We start from the raw sequence: 17,768 nt of genomic DNA on the forward strand, positions 1-17,768 counted from the left end.
ATATAGACTTGAGAGAGGGAGGAGGGTGGAGCTGTCACAAATGTCAAGAAACCTGACAGCAAGGGTAGGGGAGTGTTGCCATCTTAGTGAATTTCTAATATAATTGCTACATCTTGGGTCAAAGAATATACTGAAAAATCTCTCTCTCTCTCTCTCTCTCTCTCTCTCTCTCTCTCTCTCTCTCTCTCTCTCTCTCTCTCTCTCTCTCTCTCTCTCTCTCAGGGAGTCTCTCTTTAACCAACTGTTGTTACGTTACGTAACATATTTTCATGACTAAATACCTTTTTATGATACAAAAATGATACGTTTACTAATTTTCAAATATTAATATGGATTAATACTGTATTAAGTTTAATAAGATTAAATGACATTAAGTAATGAGATTATTGATTCTATCTCAATTTGTTTAGTATGATAAATAAATGATTTACCTAACACATAATAAGTACTAATTTTCAGATTTTAGTAAGACTAAATAATAATGATAATTAATATTAATAATACACTGTTATTACAATATTTATGCATTTCTATAGTAAGTTATTTAAAACAAATTAAAGAACAGATGTCTCCTAGTCTTTTGCCTAAGTTGTGAAGCGGGAGGTTGGGCATGCTGCCAGAAATGTCACATTACTTGACAAAGTGATCAGGGTCTAAAGTGTTGCTAACGCCTGATCATCTCATTTCTATTTCTTCCTTCTTTTATCTTTCTCTGGGAAAGAGATACGTATGGGAGGGGAAGAAGTATTGCCTTTAGATTCATCTCTCTCTCTCTCTCTCTCTCATATATTATGTATCTCTGTCTACAAAATAATTCATAAATATAATTTCATTCTTGATGGTCAAATATATGATGTTTCCCATTCAGTGCTCTCTCTCTCTCTCTCTCTCTCTCTCTCTCTCTCTCTCTCTCTCTCTCTCTCTCTCTGTTATTGGCTGTATGTAAATATTGCTAATGGTAAAATGTTTAAGATGACTTTAAAATGATATTAATAATATCACTTCAAAGATTAATGCAGTAATAGAATAATAATTTAAGCCATATTTGATGTAGGATGATAATTTAAGTATACATTTGGTATTTGAACTTTCAAGATGGGGGTTCTAAATATTCTCAGATTCTAGCTATTTGTGGGGGGCAGGGTCTGGTATGCATCCCCCATGAATAAGGGGGTTCACTGTACAGGCAGTTCCCAGTTTTCGGCAGACTTAATTATCACCGATCTGGTTTTATGGCACTCGTCTAGTGGCGAAAATTTTTGGTGATTTTTGTTGCCTAAATGTGCCAATTTCTAGTTAAAGAAGCCCCATTAACAGTTATTGACGCCAATTAAAGCTGAAAATTGCCGATTTTCAGTTATTGGTGATTTTTGCCTATCATCAAGCCATCAGAATGGAAACCTTGCTGATAACTGGGGGCAGTCATTGTTTACTGGTGTGGGTTCCATCCCGATGGTGTGATAATAAGCAAAAATCACAGCTAACCAAGAATCGGCTATAAATGTGTTTTGCCTAGTACACTCTTTACTTAAGTAACTATTGTTTTTCCAATTTTTTTCTGGTCTACCTCAGGAACTAAATTTTGTTAGGAGTTGAATAAACTAATATTTAAGATGTGATAGTTTGTGATTTGTGAGATGCACCTAAGTGCTATAACTTATGTAATTTTTTCCATTTTAATGACAAGATTTTGTTTCATTCTGTCTATAGAAACAAATTCTTGGGTACTTGATTATTTGTAGATTATATGGGAAGATTGTGATTTAGATATTGCTTGAACAAGTTAGGGAGCACATATTGTTTGAGTATGCCCATTTGTGTTTATGGTTTACATTACCAAGACTATAGTATTTATGAAACACACATGAAACCCCATAAAGCAATATCAGTAAAAGATTAACATTGTATAATGATTCAATTGTTTTTCCAGTCACATACAGATGGAAGCGTCAGTTTTCCTAATACAACTGAAAAGTACAAATGTAATTACTGTGACAGTGCATTTTCTAGAAGAGCACAGCTAAGACAGCATGAGGAATATAAACATGGTGTGCGTGGTATACATGGAGCAAAAATACTTCCTGACAATGGACCACGTATGCTAGGCAATAATTCATTATTCAAGAAACGAAAGATTGGCAATGTTCGGATTATTCAGTTACCTAATGGAGACAAGACTTTTCAAGAGGTTTGTAGAAGCAAAGAATGCTTTATGTACTGTTCTGCAGATTTTGTTATCTTGAAGTTTGATGTTTATTCCTTTTTGCTGGTTTTTTCCCTTTGAGAAACTGTCAACTTGTGTACTGTCATCATTCAATACAACAAGTGAATAAGTTTCATGTAATTGAACTAAAATTCTTCACATTCAGAATACAATAAGGTAAAGAGGAAGATATTAATTATTTTCTATTTCTTCTCAGATAAGTGGAAATGAATCATTCATGAAGCAAAAGAAGATTAAGCAAAAACCTAATGTAAGTACTGTGTATAATTCAGTACTATGTAGTGTAAGGGTTTGAGAACGTCAATGAATAATGATATAGTAGTGCGCTTGAATTTTGAGGTATCTCATATTTTGTATTTTGTTCATGAAACTTACCTGTCAGATATATATATAGCTGTATTTTCTGAAGTCCGACAGAATTTTAAAAACTTCCGACACACGCAGTGGTCGGCCAGGTGGTTAGTACCCATTCCCGCCGCTGGGAGGCGGGTATCAGGAACCATTCCCATTTTCTATTCATAATTTTTCTGTCGCTGGTGCTGAAAACACCTGTTTTCAGTACCTCCGTCTTAGGATTTTGGAAACTTCATTGCCGCTAAGTATCCTAATTGTCTTTTGATTTATTTACTTGGATTTGTGGGATTTGTGGCTAGGCATACGCTATCTTAAATTGATTTGAATTTGATTCATTTTTGCATAAAATATCTGAATCTAGTTAGGCTAGTTTCAGACGGGGTTGTCTGCAAAGATAGGGTGTGGCTACCGAAAGCTTCGGTAGATCCGCACTTGGTATGTACGAGGGGTATGGGTCTTGCTTCTTTGTTGAGATTTGTCATGTAAGGAGTGTGAGACTTTGTCTATTCCGTAAGGAAGACGTATGATTCGTATGTACGCAATTAATCAGTAAACATGTCTAATTCCGTAAGGAAGACGTATGATTCGTATGTACGCAATTAATCAGTAACAAAAGTCAGGGTAGTGAACCTGCTAACCTTCCTGTAGACTTTATTTTGCCTAACCCTGTAGTATGGCCTACGGGCTATGAATATGTCTACGAGAGGTGCTCGCTCTCCTTCATTGCTGTGAAGTGCTACTTCTGTAATTGTTACTCCTAACCCTGCAGTGTTGCCTTCGGGCCCTAAGCAGTGTCGGTAGAGGAATTGCCCTTTCTCTGATACTCTTTCGATTCGTATCTTAGAATCGAAAGTGCTTGCTTTAGAGAGTAAAAGTGAAGTGCAGAAGTGCAGTGATACCCCTTGTGTAGTGGAGGGTGCGTCAGATCGGCCTCGTTTCGCCTCTAGGCCGGGACCTCTGCTTGACTCCCAGGACCCGGGGAGGGAGCATGTCGAAAGCCTAAGGAGGGTTACAAGGAACCCCCACCGATCTGGCGTGCCTTCGGCAGTTTCTGATGAAAATCCCCAGACTGCCAAAGTGCGTGCGCGTGCACGAATCCTGAAAGATTGCTTCTCGTCCTCCGAAGCGTCCTCCCATGCAGGGGTTGGAGCTTTCGGAAGGACTCGCGCCCTCTAAATAGAAGCTTTATAGAAGAGGACGCTTCACGTCCTCTCTCTCTCTCTCGTTATGCGTTTCAGTGAGAAGTAAGAAGGCGAACGTCGCCTGAACTCGTGTCCGTCTTTCCACCGAGAAATACGTAAGAGAAGTCATAGTAGCAGGAAGCTTTTGAGAGCGGACGCCCGGGACGCTCGGATGGACTCCAGGCGCGCGCGGGTGCACGCCAAGTGCGCGCCAGTGGACGCCAAGTGCGCGCCAGTGGACGCCGAGCGCGCTCCAGTGGACGCCGAGCGTGCACCAGCGCACGCCAGGTGTGTCGCCTGGCTGAACGTTTCTGTTGAACTCTTCAAGCTCTTGTTTCAGATATGGGCCTAAAGAATGTTTATCTCTACCTCCGGTGATACCTTCTACCTCACCTGCAAAGAATGTGAAGTAGGCAGTGCTTCGGAGGAAGTTTAAAGTGAACAGACAACTTCTTCGAAACCCAGCAAGACATCGGGTTTCGTGAATTCAAGAGGTCTCTGTCAATTAATATTGCTTTTCGCATAGGTGGATGGAGTTAAGGAAAGCTCAAGGGAAGATCTCGTTTGCTCTACCGCAACCTTTGCCATTCTGCCAATAAATTTAAGTTGCCACTACCGCAGTCAAGACTTTGCGATAAGGCAGTTACGGGTTATGTAAGGCTCGATGTCCTGCACGTCAGGACTCTCGGGCAACGTTCAGTGGGATTCTTGCAAAGGCACTCATCAAAAGGACGATCTTCAGGAAAGCGCAAGACAGGACTTCCTTTGCCATACTGCCAATAAATTTTAAGCTTTAGCAGGCATTAGTTGTGATACGGGAGAGGAAGCTGGTTGGAGAGTTTCTTCCTCTTCCCAGGATAATTTTGCAAGCTTTTTAGCCCATCTGAAAGGGTTTTTCAGATGATAGATTTTGTTAGTTTCTAGTCGGGACTACGCTGCCGAATTGAACATCGTCGTTCTACCTGCCGTAAGCCCAGTCTCTTAACAGGATTCTTGCCCCTTCCTCGTTTGAGACGGGAATCGGAAAAATTAAATGCTTGACTCCCTGGATTACGTTTTGTCAATTCAGTGACTTTCCCCATTGACAATATACTTTCGTTTTGTCAAGTAAGTGGGTATCCCCTCATTGACAAAATATCTCTTTGTCCCGTAAATGGGTTAGTTCTCATTGACAAACATCTCATTAACTTGATATTGCGTAAGCGAATAAGCTCTTATTGACAAGATTCGGAAGAGCTCTCATTCGTCATTCGCAGACTCGTACAAGAAATAGACTTGTAGACTACGTCAATGAACGCTTATGTCCAGTAACATAAGAAGCTTGAGCTGACTGCTTCGATTCTCTTAAGTTTTGTTCATGAAACTTGCCTGTCAGATATGTATGTAGCTGTATTTCCGAATTCAGCTATATATATGTCTGCCAGGTAAGTATGAACAAACTTTATTGTGATATAATTTCATATTTTGCCTTGCGTTATTTTACTTCTGGTTGGTTCAAGTCATATACGCTTGCTGTAGTTACCTCTTCGGATGGCAACCGAGAGGTCTATTGTCTATTTAAGGACATTTAATCGTTACTCCCTGCAGCCTTCCAGGAGTTTCCGATTTATCTTTTACCGTTGTATGGTAGTGTTCTGACGACACAAACGCATCTATATATTTAGCGTTTTCTGTTTTGCTTAAATATACCAGCTTGAGAGTCTTTCTGCTCAAAAATAACGGACCTATTTCTTCGTAGAATAGGGTAGCTGGCAACCCAGACATAAAGTTAAGAGACGACGTTCGTAAGCTGCTGGCTGCTGCTGTCACGCTGTGTCTGTCCTCCAGTCCAACCGAGCCAGTAACAGATCGGGCGCTGTCATGCGCCGTAGGTTACGTCTCTCTCTCCTGCGGGATTGACTGACTAACCGTATCTCTGTGCTGGCGGTTACGTCTCTCCTGCGGGATTGACTGACTAACTGTATCTCTGTCCTTGCCTTACTATGTTCAACAGAGTTATCTCTTAATCCTTTCGGTGCTCGTTACCGCACGGTATAGAACTACGAGTCTACCGCAACATTGCACTTTTATATGCTCTCCTGCTTAGGCAAAGCGCAGCCTTATTAGGGAAGTAAGCATACTCGGGGAGGGAATGGATGAGCTTGCTGGGGACCATTTCCTTCCTGAAGAAGTTTGTTTCCCCGAATAGACTGCAATTCAGACCACAGTTTTTTCCTACCGGGAAACTGAAATATTATTCAAGATCTAGGAATGATTCTGAACATCTCTCAGTGCGTTTATCACCTGAGGTGATAGAAAGAAGGTGCCGGACATCTGGATAGGGTTTCAGATGTCCTGGATCTTAATCTGAAAGAAGTAAAAGCGATTCGGTAGTCCCTCCAGTCCTCGTAACGAGTTTGGGAACCAGTGGTCCAGATCAACTCTGATATTCCACAGCTCTCTCATATCTTAAGAAGTATCTTTTCTCGGTCCCTGTTCGAGTTTACGAGAAAGCCTATTATAACAACAGGCGTAGAATGTAACGATCCTCTAGAGGTTCGTTACAGGATTGCAAAAGTCCGTACGAATCGTCTAGATCGACGGCAGCAACTATTGACTTCCGAGTGGAATCTTTCTTTAGAAGTAAGTTGAGAGTTGTGGAGACTTTAGGGACGCCCTTTCATTCTTCTCTTCGATATGTTGAGGACGAAGAGGCTTCTTCTTTTCTGCTCCCTTATTCTCGATCCGGGATCGGTACCATTAAACGCCATCCTATGATATTGAACGGGGATGGATATTTAGTCTCTTTTCCCCTTTTTTCAATCGCTTAGGAAATGTAATAAGAGGATTTATGACGTCACAGGGAGCGACAATGACGCTGATCGCCCCATGTTGGCCTTCAGGATCCTGGATTCACAGAGGTCACATACTTCCTAGTTCACTTTCCAAGGACCTTTTCCGAGAGAGTCGGTCTACTCTAACTCGAAAGGTACCTATAACTACCTATATACATCTCCGCTCTGAGTCTGACTACGTTCAGGCTATCGAGATGTTGACAGGAATAAGATTACCGTCTTCCATTTCCGTCTGAAGAATGGGATAAGCTGGCAGTCACAACTATTAAAGAATACGCAAATATGTTGTTGACGGCATTTGGGCTCAGAGATTTGCGTCTGTCAAACAACAAAGCCCTTCACGATCTTTGAGTTCTGTGGAATCTCGAACCTCGCTCATCATCTACTTTTTGTCTCACCTGTTTTCTCGGAGTCAGACACTCGTGCGAGATCAGGCGACATATAGTAGCCCTGAGTTTCTTGTTGACGAAGTCGGTTGCGTTTATACACCCCCGATGATCGTGTAACATGAGACCAGGTTGGACTGTCAGGCATTCTTCCTTCGGGACTGAATCGCCTTTTTGCTCCTCGCTCCTTTCTCCTGGCACCAGAAGCTCGAGTCAGGAGTTGATTCGCTGACGACGTTGGGTTGCGTTGATACACCCCCAAGGTTTGCTTAGATTGAATCGCCCAGGCAGTCCAGACACTCATCCTTCAGCGAAGAATAGTGCCTTATGGTCTTCAGGGTACAGCCTTGCTGTCCTTGATTCGTCTGACTGGTCAACTGGTCGGTCACCTGACTTTAGTACAGACGGACTGACTGTGCATGTCCAGATCGAAGCTTTCAATATGGAACTTAGACGTAGTCTGAAGTTCTTGATGTCAAAGCATTCGAACCTCTCCTACCTGTTAACTTCTTGCATGTGATCAGGAAGGCCTTCTTCTAACCACCCTAGATACGACAAAGAGGGTTAGTGAGATTTTAAGCCATCGTCACAAGTTTTGGCTTTAGAGACACAAGGCGGTGTGCTCTCTAACCCTTCCGTTGTGGCCTAAGAATGGTAACCCGTTTTGTCCTTGGGCCAGGAGCTTGGAAGCAAGGATGGCACAAGTTAGTGGGCAGGAGCCAGAGAGAGTCCTGTGCCCTGTCGGGTCTCTCAAGTTTTATCTACATAAAACTCAAGAAAGTCGAAGTCATTCGGGCAATCTGCAGTGTTCCGAAAAAGACCAGACTTGCCCATATCGAAGAACAGCCTGGCTTTAGTGTTAAGGAGTTCTTTCAAAAATGCTCCTTCATTGTGTTTGCACAAAGATTTGAAATCTTTTTATCTGAATGCTCACGAGGTGAGGGCGCGGCCTCGGAAGCATTTCAACAGAGCATGGCACTCAGCAACATCCTGAGTACCATGTTTTAGCGAAGCAACTCTGTGTTCACTTCACACTCCCTGCGAGATGTGAAGATGGCATATGAGATCTGCTGCTCGCTAGGGCCATACGTGTCTGCAGACACAATCTTGGGGGCAAGAAGTACCACTCATCCTATCCTGTAGAAAATGGTTAGGAAGAGCTCTTAATTTAGTTGTTGAGTCGCCGACAACGGCGACTTCTTAACTCTTAAGCCTTAGTTAACACACCTTAACTTTGGCTAGGTTGGTCAGGTGGTGATATATATATTTATATATATATATATTTATTTTACTTCTTAGCCCTCATGGTATGGTCAATATGGTCTAGTCACGTCGTGGTCTCGCCCCTGTTGACAGATCATCTGGAGTGCACCAGCTATATAGGTCTCTACCTCGCTGGCAACTCTAGTAGCACAAGCAGACTTACGTGGCAGTAACCACGAAGCCAGCTATGCTAACAGGTGGAACCAAGATGTAAATCATCTGCATGCATTTGTTTCCCAAAATCCTTCTATTCTGTCCCTTCCCACCTCCAAAGGTGGGATTCAGCTATATATATATCTGACAGGTAAGTTTCATGAACAAAATGATATTGTTATGATACAATAAAGTTTGTTCATACTTACCTGGCAGATATATATATAGCTGTATTTTCTGAAGTCCGACAGAATTTTAAAAACTTCCGACACACGCAGTGGTCGGCCAGGTGGTTAGTACCCATTCCCGCCGCTGGGAGGCGGGTATCAGGAACCATTCCCATTTTCTATTCATAATTTTTATTTCCACTGTCCCCTGAGGGGAGGTGGGTGGGTACTTGATTATATATATCTGCCAGGTAAGTATGAACAAACTTTATTGTATCATAACAATATCATATTTTTACCTTTCAAGAACTTGACTTTGTCATCCTTAGCCCTTTTCTGCATAGTATTCTGTTTATTATTCACCATAGACTCTTCTGTTTATTGTTTCTTTTACAGCTCTGATATCTTGGTAATCTTCACTTTTCCCATAGTAATATCTTTTTCTATACTGAACACCCATCACAAGTATAGAAGAATGCTTGACTGCAAAAAATATATTTTTCATTTTTTTTCTTTTTTGTTTTACAAATTTCCATAATTTTAAAATGATTCAGTATTAAGATCTAATTGAAATTGACTAAAAGTTACATTTCCCTATCAAGGATGAACTTTACTTATCTTATCAATTTTCAGATAAAAAGTGGGATTTTAATTGAGCCCATAGACACCAAGGCAATGCATCGAGCACTTGCAGCTGGAAGAACACCTTTTGCTTTGCTTAAACCAAGTAAAGGAGTTCCAGTTGTTGTCAAGGTTCAGTTTGCATATGGTAGTAAACATGTAAGTAACCATAAGTGTTCCATTGTTGTTGTGTTGACTGTGAAAGGAGTGTAGTTTTACACTGGCAAGCATTGTGTGCTTTTTGTTTAGTTATTGCTATCAGTTTTTAGTTTTCTGTAAAGGAAAACTAATGAGATGGCTTTGTCAATCCGTCTGCACTTTTTCTTTCCCCTCTCAGATCTTAAAAACTTCTGAGGCTAAAGGGCTGCAAATTGGTATGTTGATCATCCACTCTCCAATCATCAAACATAACAAATTGCAGCCCTCTACCCTGAGTAGTTTTTATTTTATGTAAGCTTTAAGTTAGCCATGATTGTGCATCTGGCATTGCTATACAACTTGCCACCACCGGGCCATGGCTGAAAGTTTTATGGGTCATAGCTCACAACTATTATACCGAGACCACTGAAAGATAGCTCTATTCGGTGGTTTTGATTAGTATACGCTTGTCAGAAAGCTCAATTGCCCCAAAGAAATTTCGCACATTTTGTATGTGCTTATTATTTCAGTTTCTGCAGTTTTATGAAAATATTGGAAGCTTCCACAACTCTATTTTCCTGCCAGAGCTTTTGAAAAGGTTCTTAGAAGTTTTTATACACTGGAAACTTCTTTCATTTTCCTTTTGTTTGTGTACAAACTGGGCTTTTATAACCTTGACTGTCCTACCCAGGCGAGGCAGGTTAGAGGTGAAGTATTTTGTGTACGTAAATCATTTGAGATGAAACTGTTGATAGATTATATGTTATTTGAATAGAAAAAAATTAATTATGTAGTGAATTTCATTTAAATTGTAGGATGTTTGTGAGAAGAGTAGGCTGTCATATGCAGTTTGATTAAAAATCAAGCAATAATCTGGAAAACTTAAAAATAAATCAATAATCAGGAAAACTATTGCAATTGAAACCAGTTGACATAAGCAGTACAAATCATAAAAATCCTTGTTTGAAAAAGGTAAAGCTGTACAAATCATAGTACATCCTTGTTTGAAAAAGGTAAAGGAGAGATCTATTCCATTTATGTCAAACAAATCCACTCTCTATATTATGCAATTACTAATGTAGAACAAATGCTAACTGCTAATATTAAATTACTGAGCATATGTTAAAATATTTTAAAACATATGTTTAGTAATCTGATTCTTGTTATTGTTGTCCCGATTTGCTCATTATTAACACTTTACTGCTGACTGGACGTATTTTACGTCGACATTTTTTGTCTCTCGTGTGCCGACTGGACGTATTTTATGTTGACTTACAAAAGTTTTTTTAAAATTCGCGGAAAAATACTTATAGGCCTACCAGCCTAAAACTTTTGAATCACGCGCCTTGGGGGATGCTGGGAGTTCACGGATCAAGGTGTTGTTTTGTTTACAATCATTACGCAGGCGCACAAGCGCGAATTTCTTTCTTGCCGCACTAAAAAGTATGTGACACATCTTGGAAATTATTTCGTCACTTTGACATAATTTTTGTACCATTGTAAATTAGCCGTTACATGATGTATTATATATGAAAATATGCGCATTTTTATGTAGAATACAACAATAAAATACTCATGATCGTAGCTTTTATCAGTTTTGAGATATTTTCATATAAATAACGATAATTGCCAAAATTTCAACTTTGACTCTACCGAAATGGTCGAAAAACGCAATTGTAAGCTAAAACTCTTATATTTTAGTAATATTAAATCATTTACCTTAATTTTGCAACTAATTGGAAGTCTCTAGCACAATATTTCGATTTATGGTGAATTTATGAAAAAACTTTTTCCTTACGTCCGCGCGGTAACTCTTCCGTAAAAATCATACGTGCGATTGTGGTAATGTTTGCACCATTTTAAATTAGCCGTTACATAAAGTTTTATATATGAAAATGTGCGCAATTTCATGTAGAATACAACAAAAAATAATTTAAGGTTGTAGCTTTTCTCATTTTTGAAATATTTGCATATAAATCACGATAAATAGAAAAAAAACCACGTTCGGTCAACTTTGACTCTACCGAAATGGTCGAAAAACGCAATTGTAAGTTCAAACTCTTACAGTCTAGTAATATTCAGTCATTTATCTTCATCTTGAAACAAATTCGAAGTCTCTAGCAAAATATTTAGATTTATGGTGAATTTAAAAAATATCTTTCCTTCCCTCCGCGCGCGGATTCTCCGCCACAAATCTCCGAAATGCGTACGTCCCATTCTCGGAATATTTGCTCCGTTTCATATTAGGCATTTCATAGAGTTTTATATATGAAAATTTGCGCAATTTTATGTAGAATAAAACGAAAAATATTTGAAGGTTGTAGCTTTTCTTATTTCCGAAATAATTGCATATAAAAATATATATATAAAAAAATTTGACATTCGGTCAACTTTGACTCGTCAGATATGGTCGAAAACTGCAATTGTAAGCTAATACTCTTACAGTACAGTAATATTCAATCATTTGCCTTCATTTTGAAAGAAATTGGAAGTCTCTTGGACAATATTTAGATTTATGGTGAATTTTTGAAAAAAATATTTGTTTACGTCCGCACGTTACGAATTCATGCATTATTTTGTGATAATATTTTCACTGTGTTGCTTTTATCGTTTTACAATGTGTTATATACCAAAATGATTGCAATTTAGTGTACATTGCAACGAAAAAAAAGTAACTTGTTACCTTTAACCGTTTTGCGCACAGCGCGATTTGAATACAATTATATATGAAATTTCGTTTTTGCGCTATCTTATATCGCATTATTTATATATGATAATGATAATGTTTTTCATTTCTGATGGTTGCATACTAAACTTCAGCCAATAACAAAAAAAGGAGCCAAAAATGAACTCTTAATCTTGAAAACTAAGCGCGCTGTGATTTTTTGAAAAAAATATTTTTTCCGCTTCCGCGCTCACTCTGAAACACCTCCGGCACACGGGAGACAATTTCTTTTTACCGCTTCGGCGTTTAAGGGTTAATGAACCCCTCTGATTTATCATTGGCTTGGCTTGGCTTGACTTGAAGAAAGGTTTTGGTGCTAGAGTGCGACAGTTGATATATTACTATATTGCATTATATACAGTGGAACCTCTACATACGAAAGTCCCTACATACAAAAAGCCCAGGTTACGAAAGCAAAGACGAAGATTTTTTTGCTTCTGTGTACGAAAATATAATTCAGGTTGCGAAAGGGTGTATGTACTGTAAACTGAAATTTGCCCGGGCTGCCGAGAACAATTTTAAAACTTGTGTGCCGCCAACTCAGTAGGCTTGCCACCATCCTCCCGCTCTCCCATTGGTTCCTGATGCTAGTCACTGCCGTAAGATCCTGCTCTCCTATTGGTCAGCATCTGCACCTACGTAAAGGCGTCCCTCGACCATTTCGTCACAGCATCGTTATTGTACGCACTTGGAATTTGTTTGTTCACATAGATTTTGTTTGTTAACGTAAATTTGTGTTAGTGATTTCGCTTTCTTTGTATATTGTAAGTTACTTTATCGTGTTGTTTCTGAACTTAATTACTTATGTTATTAGCCATGGGTCCCAAGAATGTTGCTGAAGTTCACGGGAAGAAGAGGATGCTTTCTATTGAGACGAAGATGGAGATAATTAAAAAGTATGAAGCTGGCATGTGGTTGAGTGTGATCGCTAAGGAATATGGTTGAAATCCGTCAACGATAGGCACAATCCTTAAGCAGAAGGAAGCCATCAAAGCAGCTACACCTTCCAAGAGCATGACTATTTTTTCCAGCAAGAGGAGCCACATGCATGATGAGGTGGAGAGGCTGCTTCTTATATGGATTAAGGACAAAGGAATTGCTGGCGATATGATAGCCGAGACGGCAATCTGCCAGAAGGCCATCGAAGTGGTTAGGCCGAAGACGACGCAGGAGAAGTGACATCGAAGGCAACCTCAGACTTCAAGGCTTCTCGGGGTTGGATTGATAAATTTCGTAAACTGACTGGCATCCATTCAGTGGTGCGGCATGGGGAGGCTGCCAGCTCGGACACGAAAGCGGCCGAAGCCTTTGTTAAGACGTTTGACAAGATGACAATCAAGGAAGGCTACAGTTCTCAGCAAGTCTTCAACTGTGACGAGACTGGCCTTTTTTGGAAAAAAAATGCCTCGTTGGACGTACATCACGGAGGAAGAAAAGAAGCTACCCGGGCATAAGCCTATGGAAGACAGGCTTACACTTGCGCTTTGTTCCAACGCCAGTGGGGATTGTAAGGTGAAGCCCCTACTTGTGTATCATTCTGAAACTCCTTGAGCCTTCAAGGCCCACAAAGTGATAAAGGAGAAGCTTCTGGTGATGTAGAGGGCTAATGCAAAAGCCTGGGTAACAAGACTTTTGTTCACCAAGTGGGTAAATCTGTGTTTCGGCCCGACAGTGAAGAAATTCTTGGAAGAGAAGTGCCTCTTTCTGAAATGTCGCTGTTGTTGGACAATGCCCCTGCTCACCCTCCTGGCCTCGAGGAAGATATACCAGCAGAGTATTCTTTCATCAAGGTTCTTTATCTTCTGCCTAACACCACCCCTCTCCTCCAGCCCATGGACCGGCTTGTGACATCGAACTTCAAGAATCTGTATACGAAACATCTTTTCAAGAGATGTTTCATCACCAATACCACAAACCTCACCTTGCGTGAATTTTGGAAGGAGCATTTCGATATCGTCATAAGCATCCGACTCATCGATCAAGCTTGGCAGGAGGTTTTGAGGCGAACCTTGAATTCTTCGTGGAGGAAACTCTGGCCTGATGCCATATCCGCCCAAGACTTCGGGGGATTCAACATGGGTGAAGCTGATGCAGATTCAGAAACAGTTGACGATCCTGAAACTGTTTTGCAACCAGATATTGACAAGATCGTTGCACTCTGCAAGTCCAAGCGGCTGGTCGTTGACGAGGACGACATCAATGACCTTCTCCAGGAGCACCAAGAGGAGCTTACGACTGATGACCTGAAGGAGTTGGAGGCTATGCAACATAACGTCGTCCAAGAAGAGTTCTCTAGCAGCGGCGAGGAGGAGGACCCTATGACAACGGCAGAAATTAAGGATGTTCTAGCTGCTTTTCATAAAGTGCAAACATTTGTAGAAAAGAGACACCCTGAAAAGGCTTACACAGGTCGTATGTTTGCGCAGTTCGATGACGTTTGCATGAGTCCTTTCAGGAACATTTTGAAAAGCAGGCAGAAGCAATCTTCCTTGGATGGTTATTTTTTAGAGGCCTTTAGTAATAAGCAAACAGGAAGGTCCAAGTGATACAAAAAAACAGAAAATTGGAAGTGGTGAAGAAATTGAAATTTGTTAAAAAACGCAAAGAAAAAAAAAAAATCAGAAAAAGAAAAAAAAAAAGAAATTTTATTTTAAGATTTTTGTAAAGTTAAGTGTTGATGTTCTCTGCCATTTGTTAAAGTGTTTCGTAATGTTTAGGGTTAATATTTTCTGCCATTTTTTAATGTGTTTCGTAAAGTTAAATATTCATGTTTTCTGCCATTTGCCCTCCTCTGTCGCCACTTTCGGACATCGCCTCACTCGAAAGGTAAGTTTCCACATTTTACTTCATACGTACGTACATGTACGTACAGTATTTCTTGTGCCCTGTACACTAATACACTTTATTTACAGGTACTACAATCATGGTTAGGTTAGGTATTGAATGGTCCAAATTGTTGTATTTCATTGTTTATTGGTCAACTTAGCTTTATTATAAAATTTACTGTGGTGTTTTTGTAGGGCTTGGAATGAATTAGGCAATTTACATGTAAAACGTAGTTCTAGATACGAAAAAATCAGGTTACGAAGGCCGCTTCGGAACGGATTAATTTCGTAGCCTGAGGGACTACTGTGTCATTTAATGTTTACCGATTTTAAGATATATACATGTTATTAAATATCTGTTTGGCACTCCAGCACATGAAGTTGTTGTCCAGATTGCTTAACTGGTTATATGGCATTGAATTCCAGGCTAACCAAATCTTCCCAAAGACATCCAGCAATTCAAGTTGAATGAAATACTCTTAATTGTTTTCATTGTTCATTGTTTTCTTTATATATGACATTAGTTTATTATTGTAGTTCTTTATTAAAATATGTATACACATGCAATACTTGTCTAACTCTGAAGTTATTAAAAAACTGCTGCACTAGCTTATTTCCAGTACTATCAATCCTAAAATACTGTACCAGCTATATCCCCATCCATCTGCATGCATTAAGACACTGGCGGCCAAGAAAATTTCCTACAAAACACAGCTGGGCCATTCATGCATTATACTTGATTGATTTGCCCAGCTCCACTCATTGACAGCCGAGATCCACCAGTGGGCAATTGAGAACTCGATGGAGTTCATGGCCAGATACATCCCAGGCAGAAGGAATGTAGTTGCCGATAAACTAAGTTGTCGGAGTCAGGTCCTAGGTACGAAGTGGTCTCTGCATCAGGACATAGCGGACAGTATGTTTCACCTGTGGGAAAGACCCATGTTAGACCTCTTCACCACCCACTTCAACAGGAAGCTGGAGGTCTACTTCTCGGTGCTCCTGGATCCTTTCACGTTGGCGGAGGATGCTCTACAGCACCCTTGGGACAATCTCGAGGTGTATGCCTTCCCTCCATTCTGCCTGATCTGTCAGGCAGAATGGAGTAATGACTTCCAGGAATCTCAGGATGACCTCAGTGGTACCTCTGTGGCCCCAGGCGGAGTGGTTCCCAGACCTTCCGTCTCCTCTGTCAGCAGTTTCGGGAGAAATTCTCCTTTGGCTCAACCTTCTTTGCCAACCTCATGCGAAGAGGTTCCACCAGTCAATAGGATCCCCATCTCTTCACGGCTATTCTTGCAAGGTAGCTGATCAGACGTCCACCTACCTTAGGAGCTCTTTGTTAGCAGTTTACCAGGGCAAGTGGGCCGTCTAATGTGATTGGTGTTGTCAATGGGGTTTCTCTCCACTCGGAACTTCTGTTCAGCGGATAGCAGATATTCTAATCTTTCTCAGAAAAGAGAAAGATCTTTCTGTCTCTGCTGTCAGAGATTACAGGGCTGCTTTGGGGTTAGTCCTATGACTCAAGGGAGTGGACCTATCTTCCTGGGAAATCTTGATGTTGTTCAGGAGTTTTGAACAATCTTGTTCACCATGAGAACTCATTAAGTAATGCTTACAGTACATCGCATGAGGTGGACTGATGATACTACCCCTCTGAGGGGACACCCTTTTTATTTATTTTTGTCAAAAATTTGATAGGCAGAATTAGGGTGTATCTTTGAGTTCAGATCATCCTCAGTGCCAGATAAGATGATGGTAGATTTATCATATTCTTAGGTATTATTGTTTTTTCTCTCCTCTAATTGAAGTTGTTAATTCAGTGAAAAATGTAATTTTTCTAATTTTATACAGATGCTGGTACCAGCAACTGCAAGCGAGTTGAGAGCTGCAGGAAAATTTACTGTTTCTAGTCAACAGAGTGGTACTAAAGCTGTTCAAATCAAGGTAAGCTTTATTTATATTTCTGTGGTTGAAGAATGTTACAGGTCTGTTGTAATTTTGTGGTGCCAGTATTATGGCACTTGATATTTTTTAATTAGACTGTAATTAAATTTCATGCAAGAAAAAATTTTTTTTTTTTAGTACTAAACCTATCTCATTACTACAAAATTGTAACATTTTTATTTTAAAGTATTACTACGTAAATGATGGATGGTCTACTTCTTCTGTGAGGAATTCTGTAGATTTGATTGTGTGTAGGTCTTTGTAATTTAATCGGGGTTGTATATTTCATATTACTTTATTTCATATTGGTTTTTATTATGTATTTTAGTTCATATTGGTTTTTAAGAGATAATCACTTGAGTACGTATTGGTGTATTACACCTCTTGTGCCTTCATTCTTCTGGTTGGAATATGTTAGTGCTTTGTTTTTTAATTTTGTGACTTGTATTACCTGGATTTGTGATCTTTGTGCATGCTATCCCTGATGTTCCAACTTACATTATTCTTTGTCAATTTTTTAGATGTGGGAGGCTCATGTATTTTTATTGTTTTAAGTACATTTGCTTGCCTTCGGATCAAGTTATTGCCAAAATTCCCAGTTCATTTCCATGTATTTTTCACTCAAACCTGTACAACCTCTTATGATGGTTCTTTCAGTATTTAAATATTTGCTTAAAACTGTCAGTATAGTAGTGTTGGGGACTTTTCTGATAAAACCATAAAATTATATGAAAAATTAAAAATGACTTAACTGAGAAGGATGGTAAAAATAGATAGATGCTAAAATAACAAGGAATCAGGAATGATAAGAATATACTCTTATTAAGCCGGAGGGTTTCTTTGGTTATTCTGTTCAGGTGAAGCATGGTATGAATTAGTTTTTTTCCTGTGATATGTGTGTATTTTGTGATTAATACCTTTAATTAAGGTTATGATATTGATAGGTGTTT

General features: G+C 39.7%; 2 protein-coding genes across 3 annotated transcripts in view; one reads left to right on the plus strand and one right to left on the minus strand.

Moving 5' to 3' along the window:
- Positions 1-17,768, minus strand: part of LOC135221726 (regulation of nuclear pre-mRNA domain-containing protein 1B-like) — a 704,809-nt gene that overhangs the window by 168,730 nt on the left and 518,311 nt on the right. The gene's annotated exons all lie outside the window — the stretch shown is intronic.
- Positions 1-17,768, plus strand: part of LOC135221724 (zinc finger and SCAN domain-containing protein 12-like) — a 105,409-nt gene that overhangs the window by 60,375 nt on the left and 27,266 nt on the right. Inside the window, exons 8-11 of the mRNA XM_064259513.1 lie at positions 1,931-2,188; positions 2,421-2,474; positions 9,196-9,342; positions 16,726-16,818. Coding sequence (XP_064115583.1) covers positions 1,931-2,188; positions 2,421-2,474; positions 9,196-9,342; positions 16,726-16,818 — 552 coding nt within the window. The remainder of the gene's footprint in view (positions 1-1,930; positions 2,189-2,420; positions 2,475-9,195; positions 9,343-16,725; positions 16,819-17,768) is intronic.

Source organism: Macrobrachium nipponense, chromosome 3 (assembly GCF_015104395.2).
Source record: "Macrobrachium nipponense isolate FS-2020 chromosome 3, ASM1510439v2, whole genome shotgun sequence".
In the NCBI taxonomy this organism is placed as follows: Eukaryota; Metazoa; Arthropoda; class Malacostraca; order Decapoda; family Palaemonidae; genus Macrobrachium; species Macrobrachium nipponense.